Here is a 9,905-nt window from a genome sequence, read left to right as displayed (position 1 = left end):
TGTCTACAAGGTCCTTTTCTTCAGAAGACCATTTCCACTAGGTAAAGAAAAACAAATAAAAAGGGGAAAGGTCCTCATGGTAAATCTAAAATATGAGACAAAAAGTGAAAATCATGGATACAATTTTAACGTAATGTTTAATATCTTCTAACAAAAAAGAAGATACAAGATACTAAGTCATTTTTAGGAGATGACGTTTTTATATTGTGAGGATAAGTCAAAATGATGAGATACCAAGTCAATCTATGTAAATTATGAGACACAACCCGTTTTACTATCTAATTATTTCAAGTTTAAAAAAAATAAGATATAATGTCAGTACAAAGAGATTCTAATTCAAAGTTGGGAGAAAAAGTAGAAAGTTGACTCTGCAGTTCAAATTATTTTATTATTATTTTATTTATTTATTATATTTTAAGTTCAAAATACGAGATGAAATCAATACCAGGATATATTAAGTCAGATTTATGACCCATCATTTTGATTTATTAAATGTAATCTATATTCATGCATAACTTTGTATCTATATTTTCTTTACCTGGATTAAATGTGCCATTCATCCAAAAAGGTTGATGACAAAAAAAGAGGAGAAATTCTATGTTAGAGAATAAACATACATCTTAAGATACCGTACTGGTCATGCCGTCATACCAAAGAGCTGGTGGTGGTTTTCAGATGTCGCCGGCATTCTCTCCTCACACCAGTGAAGATCCAGGGAGCAGACATTGAGACGTGAAATCTTACTAATACCTTGGTGTTCATCTGAACAATAAACTGAAGTGGACTGATCACTCTGCTGCTCGGTACAAGAAGGGACACAGCAGACTGTATCTTTTGGGGTGCAGGGGGCACTCCTGGCTGCAGACCTATGACTCTCTGTGGTGGCATCAGCGATCTTCTATGGTGTGGCCTGCTGGGGCGGCAGCATCACGGCTGCTGACAGGAAGAGACTGAACAGACTGAAGGCCGGCTCTGTCCTGGTGGGTCCTCTGGGCACTGTGAGGGGGGGAGACAGGAGAATGGCAGCCTGCTTGACAATGCGTCCCACCCCCTCCAGGACGCTCTGTCTGCACTGTGCAGCTCTTTCAATGACAGGCTGCTGCACCGCAGGTCCTTTCTTCCTGCAGCGGTCAGGCTGTATAACCACCACAGCCCATAGACCCCACACATAAAACAAAAAAGACTATAAAACCCCTGTTGTGCAATACTACTTATGTCAATTTATAATAATAATAATAAACGTTATTTATATAGCACCTTTCATGCAAGATGCAGCCCAAAGTGCTTTACATAGTAAGACAGATACTAAATAAAGGTGGAGGAACATAATTAAAAACAATTTATAAAAAACAACAAAAAAGAGTTATATCACAGAACCATAAAACAAAAAGCATGAACAGTGTTACCACTAAAATGACCCCAAATCAAAAGCCAAATTAAAAAGATAGGTCTCTAATTTACTTTTAAAAACTCCAATGGAGTTTGCTGTTCTAGGATCTAATGGGAGGCTGCACAGTTTGGGGATATAAAAACAGAAAGCATCCTCCCCAGATTTATTGTGTAATACTTTTGTTACTTCTAAAAGAAATGCATTGGAGGGGGTGAGGGGTTAAGGCTGAGTGTCTTTGTAGGCTTATACAAATATATACATGTATCTTTAATAGATGTGCAATCAACCGATGAAACCACCTTTTATACTTTCACCTGGCCGCTATCACAAAACTGTTACTGGAATTGTATTTTGTAAATTGTGTAAATCCTACTATTTTTTATATATATTTTTTTTATGAATGCTTCTTAAATAATATTAAGAAATATTTGGCTGTTTACTTGCTGTGACAAATGTCAATTTCCCCTCTGTGGGACTAATAAAGGTATTCTGATACTGCTCTGATGAGAGCATGGGTGGGAGGAGACCGGTGGAGACAGATTGCGAAACGTGCGTGAGTTTTTACGTAAGTGACGTCGCCAGGGGGGGAGGCCTGCTGACGTGTGAGCCGGCCACTACAAAAAGCGGCTTCCGTGTGACGTAGTTGAACAGTCAGCATTCTTTCTTCGCTGTAGCTACCACGATCTGAACCGTCGTGTTTCATCCAAATTACCAAACCTTCTAGGTTTCAACACGACTTTTTGTGCTCCATTTTCTACTGTCTTTATTTTTTTTGTCACTTGTTTGACAAGAAAAGAATAACACTGACGTTCCCTTTGTAAGGTAAGATATGATTCGGTGTCTTTCTAGCCTGGTTAACGCTAAGCTAACTCGGCTAATCGACCGGTCTCTAATAGGAACTTCGTGTTTTTAAAACCGACCAGCTTTTTGTGATATTTGAAATAAACGTGTTTTTAAAAATGTGGCGTAAACGGCTTCGTTGACGTGTTGAACTAAACAGTTTTGACGGTCAGTAAATACTCGATTGGTTTGAAATAGTTGTTTACAGATTATTAGCTGTTAGCTTACCGGCGGCCTGCTAAACAAAACCCCTCAAGATGTCGCTGTGTGTGGACATCCGGTGTCTGAACAAAGACCTCATAAAATCAGCTGATGAGATTTTCTGTCGTCTACAGTCAAATTAGTTGTATGCCTGAATTCACACTGGGTTTAATCGATTATTATAATATACCTAAGGTTATCCATATTTTTCTTTTTTTTTGAGGAATACTATCCCTATCGTATGGGAGAGCAGTAAGAAAAACGTACTAGCTTTGGAAAAGAATTAGCCAATTATTCAATTCCAAATAACCCTAAATTGGGTTCATATGAACTCTTGCGTACATTCACGTGGATAATTCCGACGAGGCACATGTAATCCCGGTTTCCTGTAGCCCTGCCATCCGCCCGGTTTGGGTTAGATAAGGTGAGCCAGGTTACTTCGGGATAAGGATATATTGTGGTTTGTCGCTAAAGACTGTTCGGATTTCAGGGTTGACCTAAGGTAAATCACACGGACAAAGCGACTAGGATATCAGACGGAGACACGGCTCCGCCAACGTAATATGCTAACATCACCAAGCAGCTAAGCTAGCATTGACCCAGATTCACGTGAAAGGACAACAATTTCGATCAAATCCACTAGGCCGTTAATACGAAAATGAATAATATCGACTCATATCTTTACCGTTTGATTATAATTTGCATTATAACCCATTAGCTGTCATCTTATGTGTTATTTTGTATCTGTCTCTTCTTCTAGAACGCTCTTTCCTTCCCTATCCCGGAACATTATTCTTTTCAGCTATACTTTGTCAAGCCGCCAAAGTGGAGAGTGTCGTCGCACAAGGGGGGCCTTCTCGTTTCAGGTATTACCATTACACATCCACTATTTTAAACTGATAAACAGCTACAGTAGCTCAATAAAGCAATAGGCTCACAACTCTAAGTTAAAACCTTTTTATTCTTTTTTTGTATCGCAGTGTAGGGGGAGGAGGTGGGGGTGCACCGCAGCACTATCCCAAGACTGTCGGCAACAGGTGATTTTCCAAAGTTTCCTTTCACATGGAACACCTAGTCACTAGACTTTTTTTAAATCCATTACAATTCCAACTTAGTTTAGTACCACTCTTTCATATCAACTTTCTGTCAGCAAAATGGTGTCTCTGGACATTGTTATATGGCTATACACCACTCCTGGTGGTTTTTAGAATTAAACGGATATAATATAAATCCTTTTAGTTTTGCATTCTACTGCTTCACTAGGGCTTCAGATTGATTCAGTTAATTCATTATCTTTGTTTCTTACACACACTATTTATGTTAGTGTTGACATTGTTTTGTGTTCATTGCAGCGAGTTCCTGGGGAAAGCCCCAGGATCTGGCGTTCAGAGATGGGTACCTTCTCGAAGCACTAGACGAGATGCCAACTCCTCAAACGAGAAAGGGCAATATGATGCAATCTTCAGGAAAGTGAGAGGGTATGTTTCGAATAAAATTCACTTTTTTTCCTCTGTTAAAAAACGTAATGCATTTCTACCATTTTGAGATGTACTTGCATGCCAATTAAAGATAATTAGTTTCAAACGTGTTGCCTTTTGCAAAGACTGACTTCTTTCAACCATGTCCTTCTTCTTTTTTTTAAATAGCATACTTAATAAGCTGACTCCTGAGAAGTTTGACAAACTATGCCTGGAGCTCCTCAATGTGGGTGTAGAGTCCAAACTGATCTTGAAAGGAACCATCTTGTTGGTGAGTATTCTCATTTAGCTGCACTTGTGAACTATTCATTCCATTAAAATTGTCTTCTAAACTGTTTTTTTTGTGCCTTCAGATTGTTGACAAAGCCCTCGAAGAGCCAAAGTATAGTCAGTTATACGCTCAACTATGCCTACGCCTGGCAGAGGATGCACCAAACTTTGAAGATCCGGCAGAAAATCCAGGAACACAAAAGCAAAATACTGTAAGTTTATATTTCAATAAGATTCCTACAACAATAGGGTTGAATACTATCTAATTTTAACCCATTGTCTTTTTACAGACCTTCAGAAGGCTTCTGATTTCCAAGCTTCAAGATGAGTTTGAGAACCGCGCCAAAAATGTTGAAAGTAAGTGAATTTTATTACAGGTTGTCGGTTAAAAATGCTAATAGTCATAAAAAATAAATGCATTGTGGTCTTGCATTCATTTGATTGTTTTCCCTTCCCGTAGCCTTTGAGAAAAATGAGGCCCCACTCACATCTGAGGAGGAGGAGCAGCGCAATATTGCAAAGCACAAGATGCTCGGCAACATCAAATTCATCGGGGAACTTGGCAAACTTTCACTCATCCATGAATCTATCCTTCATAAGTGCATCAAAACAGTAAGTTCTCTCCAAACTGTTAAAGTTGAATTGTTAACCTAATTTGTAATCAATCACTTGATTGTTCCCAAATGGGATTAGCAGTACATTATATTTTCAAACTCACCTCAACAGCTGTGAAGGAAATGGTAATATGTATTGTAAAATGTTTCTTTCTTCAGCTTTTGGAGAAGAAGAAGAGAGTCCAACTTAAGGATGTGGGTGAAGACTTGGAATGCCTCTGTCAGATAATGAGAACAGTGGGACCTAAACTTGATCATGAAAAGGCTAGGGTGAGTATTTGGAAAAACAGCCGCATCTTGTTTGAAACTGTTTTGGTCTCTTTTTCTTTCTTTCTTTTTTTTACTAACAAAGACATTCTCCTTCCAGTCTCTGATGGATCAGTATTTTAGCCGCATGCGTTCCTTAACCATCAACAAGGAACTGCCAGCTAGGATTCGTTTCCTGCTGCAGAACACAGTGGAGCAGCGCGCCAACAACTGGTCTGCTCGCAAGGCGTATTCTGACAACGGACCAAAGACGATCAACCAAGTTCGTCAGGAAGCAGTAAAGGTGGGTCTTTTTATCCACTTTGGGTTGGAATGTGTGGAATTAAATGACTGAACTTTTTCTAGTGGACTAGTGTCTTAACGTGGGTAGTGAAGTCGGTAAACTATTTGTATCTCCCGATTCTGACCGGATTCCAACTGTGCTTTACAGGATTTGGGTGTTTTTATTCCACAGTCAAATGATGGAATGAGGAATGAATTCTTCAATGAGAACTCCTACCTGCCAACCAGGATCAAGTTTGACAGGGAAACTCTTGGTGGGCTGGCTGATATGTTTGGACAAATGCCAGGTATGTCTGAGCTTTAACCCCTTCAGTAATGAGTACTACTACCTCCCTACTAGGGGGCTTACCCTTAATGGTTGAGTTGTAATGTTTGGTGTCTTGTTTTGTATAGGAAGTGGCATTGGTACAGGTCCAGGAGTCATACAGGACCACTATTCCCCCACCATGGGGCGTCATCGCACAAACCCACTCTACAACGGCCACAATGGGAACGGCAATGGGTCACACCAGCCTCAGTTTGAAGCAGGAAGCAAACCGTATACAAAACCAAGCCAGGTACGTACTTTTCAACTACAGTGATTTTTAGGTTTGTTTTACTTCTCACTACTCTGTTATAGTTACTCTAACAAGATTAGAAGGTTTTTTTTTTTTAAGGAAACTTATAAAAATACATTGTTTTTTTATAAAGGGTCAGGGTTCACCAGTGTTCAACCACAAACAGAATCACGCAGTGCAGATGCAGTCTAAGGATTTGGCTCCACGTTTTGTCAAGAAGGGGAAGGTCAATGCTGAAGAGGTACAACCACATACATTGACAATCTAAAAGGGTTACTGATTTGGACTTTTGTGTATTAGGGTTAGTCTGGCATCTATTTATAAAAGTTGTATTGTTTCAGACTGATATTATTCAGCTTAAGTTAAGAATGCTAAAGTAATGTCACTTTGTTGTTGTTAAAACCGTGCTCTTGTTTTTACCCCCTTTTTTATTTTATTTTTTAGATCAGTCTGAGGCCAGCGCAGTCGTTCATCTTGAGCAAGAAACAAATTCCAAAACTGCAGCCACAGATGCCTATGATTCCTTCAAGTGCTCAAGGACCTCCCCTTGGACAGGTAACACTTGTATATTTTAAAACATGTTGAACTGATATGGAAACTTCAGGTTCCAGAGAACAGGTAGTCATTTGGCTTTCTTTGCTTAGTCTCCACAGCTTGGCCTGAAAACCAACCCTCCTCCAATCCAGGAGAAGCCGGCCAAGTTGACTAAAAAACCTCCCCCAACAAAGGAAGAGTTGATCAAGATGACCGTACGTTTCTATCTCTTTTGAGATTTGTGTCATCACTATTCTGCATGTCTGGCATAAAATGTATCTGACCTTCCTTTCCATTCTAGGAGACTTTGGTGGCAGATTACCTGAACAGCAAGAATGTCGACGAGGCAGTGAATGCTGTGAGGGAGATGAAGGCTCCAAAACACTTTTTGTCTGAGATGCTGAACAAGATCGTGGTCTATTCTCTTGATCGTTCAGATGAGGATAAGGAACATGCGAGCACCCTGGTCCATGCTATCTGCACCGAGGGCCACGCCACTGGTGAAAATCTACTGCAGGTCAGTTTTGTAGCCCTCATCTTTGAAAATTGATGAGAAAATACCATACTTATAATTGTACTCCCTGAATATCAAGCTGTTGCTCGATACTAACACTTTTATTTGTATTCTTGTTAGGCATTTTTGAGTGTTCTGGACCAGTGTCCCAAGATCGAGGAAGAAATCCCCCTGGTGAAGTCCTACCTGGCGCAGTTTGCAGCACGAGCGATCATAGCTGAACTGGTCACCATCGCAGAGCTGGCCCATCACCTGGAGAACGGAGCACACTTCCCTCTATTCCTGCTCTGCCTGCAGCAGCTGGTCAAACTGAAGGACCGCGAGTGGCTGGGAGACCTGTTCCAGCTGAGCCATGTCAACATGCAGAAGATGCTCCCTGGTACGTCCAAAGCTGCTCTGGGTTCAGTGATGCAGCACTAAATGTTTTCCTGTTGAAGCATCGTTTGCTGTTACTAACAGGTATTTCTTTGTATACTTCCATAGAAATCGACCAGAACAAGGACAGGATGCTGGAGATTCTCGATGGAAAAGGTCTCAGCTTTTTGTTCCCACTGATGAAACTGGAGAAGGAGCTGCTGAAGCAGATCAAAGTAGACCCCTCCCCACAGTCCATCTACAAGTGGATCAAAGACAACATCTCTCCGAAACTCCACATCGACAAAGGCTTTGTCAATATCCTTATGACCAGGTAAAATATACTTTATTCATAACCCATTGGTTGATTTAACCCCAAACAACGTATTGCTTTGGTCAAACTCTGTTTATTCATCTGTTTTGCTCTGCCAGTTTCTTGCAGTACATTGCTTATGAGATCAACCCAGACGATGACGAAGAGCAGCTCTCAGCGCCCACAAAGGAGCAGCTGGATGAAGAGAAGCAGCAGATGCTGTCTTTCAAGCCCGTGATGCAGAAGTTCCTCCACGATCACATTGAGCTGCAAGTGGCAGCGATGTATGCCCTGCAGGTTCACTGCAACACCAAGGGGTTCCCCAAAGGTACGAGTACATACTTGTTAAGAAGTGCAGCAGAGAAGGTGTTACACTTTAGTGCGGAATCTGATTGCTCTTCTCTTCCAGGTATGTTACTGCGCTACTTTGTCAACTTTTACGACATGGAAATAATCGAAGAAGAAGCCTTCCTCTCATGGAAAGAAGATGTCACCTCAGAGTATCCAGGGAAGGGAAAAGCATTATTTCAGGTAATTTGATGCGACGTCCTCAAAGGACCTTTATTATTCATCGCTCTTAATATCTCTCAACCATTGAATTGCCGTTGTACAACATGTTCTGTTAAGCTCATATTTGAATGGTAAAAAAATTATACTGTGGCATGAGATGTTGAGGAATCTGCACACGGACGTTTAGATGATTTTAACATGATGTATAGATGAGGGATGAACCCCGTTCCATAGGAATATTGACAAAAAGACTTTCATGCTAAATAATACTAGAGTTAGTGTACTCCTCAAAAGCCATTGAATTTTGGTGTCATCATAACTAACTTGACATTGTGTTCGATGTTGCAGGTGAACCAGTGGCTGACCTGGCTGGAGACAGCAGAGGAAGAAGAGTCTGAGGATGAAGAGTACTGAGGACAGGCCAAAGCCATGTGTTATCAGGATGCAATGAATAATTTTTTTACATGTCTCCATTTGCCCTTCCCCCGCTAAACTCTAACTCCTCCCCTCCTTTATGAATATTTTCCAACCACTGTTACAATTCATTCCACTAAGAAATGTTTTGCCAGATGAAGCCAGCATCACACCCTAATATTCATATTGTATTTATGCTTTCCTTTCTAACCTTTGATATAGTTTGATGTCCTGCAGCAGATGTTTTATACATTTCAATCTTGGGTTATGTTTTCTTTAACAGTAGGCAGTATTTAGCAGCAAACCGTACCAGCACCAAACCTGACCCATTTATCACCGTTTCCATCTGGTAGGAGTCACCAAGTGCTGCCATAACTATTTACTCAAACTGTTTACAAAAGAGAAAAGGCTCTGACGAATTGCAAAGAGACTTCTCTCATCGTTTTGTCTGCAATTGTTAAATCAGTTTTTAGATGCACTTTGCTCAACATCATGAGTTGTTGCAATAGTAAGATACACTTTTCTTGATTTGTTAAAACGATCCACATTTGCAGTTTTTGGCTGCCATAATTATAATGGTTTTCTTGTGCTAAAAAGCAGAACATTCTGTCTGAATTCAAACGATCTGGATCTGACGGTTACTAACAAAAAATGGGCTGTTTTGATTTGCACAGTGATTTCTTTAGTAATCCACATTAAGTTCAGAGAATCAAGAGCTTTTTATGTACACAACTTTCGTGCTGTTAGGAATTAATCTGTGTGGCCTTTTTAATTTATCAGTTCATATGGATATACCTCTAATGTATCTCGGACTATACTTGAATGTCTCGGTTTTAACATTGAGACAGCCAAAGCTTAGTTTCCTGTGCAACAGTTGTTCACCACCATGAGTGGAAATTTTACGTCGGTTTGCCATATTTGTCAAGTTTTTAAATGGTCTTTTTATCTTCATGAAATTACAAAGAATGTACTGTATGTGTACACTTTCTCCCTCCTTGGGGTGTCACTGTAACGTTTAGTGCAAGAAGTTAAGTGTACAACTACAGATCAACCTTGAATAAAGTTTAACAGTTCATCACATCGTCTTCAAGATTTATTTCCCTCAAGTCTCCTTGGAATGTTTACCTGCATGATTGAAAACTTAAGGCTACACTTTTTTTGGTCAGCTGTTTGTTTTATATATAATTACTGATTTTGTCTGAGATCTTTTTTTAAAAAGTATTTTTGATGCTTGTACTTGAGTACTAACATCTAATGCTTCTTTGTATTTTTACTCATACATTTCAATGGTTAATCGTGTACCTTTACTCAATACATTTATTTTGTACCTTTTAGTTAATACAAGCTACATTTTTAGCATCTTAGAT

General features: G+C 39.8%; 1 protein-coding gene across 1 annotated transcript; it reads left to right on the top strand.

Moving 5' to 3' along the window:
- The first annotated feature begins 639 nt into the window (after nucleotides 1–639).
- On the top strand, nucleotides 640–9,616 carry eif4g2a (eukaryotic translation initiation factor 4, gamma 2a). Its single transcript, XM_010791542.1, has 22 exons — nucleotides 640–703; nucleotides 892–1,110; nucleotides 3,192–3,297; nucleotides 3,412–3,468; nucleotides 3,784–3,909; nucleotides 4,078–4,180; nucleotides 4,263–4,391; nucleotides 4,470–4,536; nucleotides 4,640–4,791; nucleotides 4,953–5,063; nucleotides 5,161–5,343; nucleotides 5,491–5,629; nucleotides 5,736–5,899; nucleotides 6,033–6,140; nucleotides 6,344–6,454; nucleotides 6,544–6,648; nucleotides 6,735–6,950; nucleotides 7,068–7,326; nucleotides 7,431–7,635; nucleotides 7,734–7,942; nucleotides 8,024–8,145; nucleotides 8,473–9,616. Exons 1-22 carry the CDS (start codon nucleotides 640–642, stop codon nucleotides 8,536–8,538), a joined length of 3,021 nt encoding a protein of 1,006 aa, XP_010789844.1. The 3' UTR covers nucleotides 8,539–9,616.
- The last annotated feature ends 289 nt before the right edge of the window (nucleotides 9,617–9,905 follow it).

This window comes from Notothenia coriiceps, unplaced genomic scaffold, assembly GCF_000735185.1.
Source record: "Notothenia coriiceps isolate Sejong01 unplaced genomic scaffold, NC01 NC01_scaffold00035484, whole genome shotgun sequence".
Taxonomy (NCBI): domain Eukaryota; kingdom Metazoa; phylum Chordata; class Actinopteri; order Perciformes; family Nototheniidae; genus Notothenia; species Notothenia coriiceps.
This window is presented reverse-complemented; position numbering and strand designations above follow the sequence as displayed.

Coding starts and splice junctions, on each gene's coding strand:
- eif4g2a (XM_010791542.1), top strand. CDS start 640: ATGCCGTCATACCAAAGAGCTGGTGGTGGTTTTCAGATGTCGCCGGCA. Junction 3,910..4,077: donor ATCTTCAGGAAAGTGAGAGG/GTATGTTTCGAA, acceptor TTTTTTAAATAG/CATACTTAATAAGCTGACTC. Junction 7,943..8,023: donor CACCAAGGGGTTCCCCAAAG/GTACGAGTACAT, acceptor CTTCTCTTCCAG/GTATGTTACTGCGCTACTTT.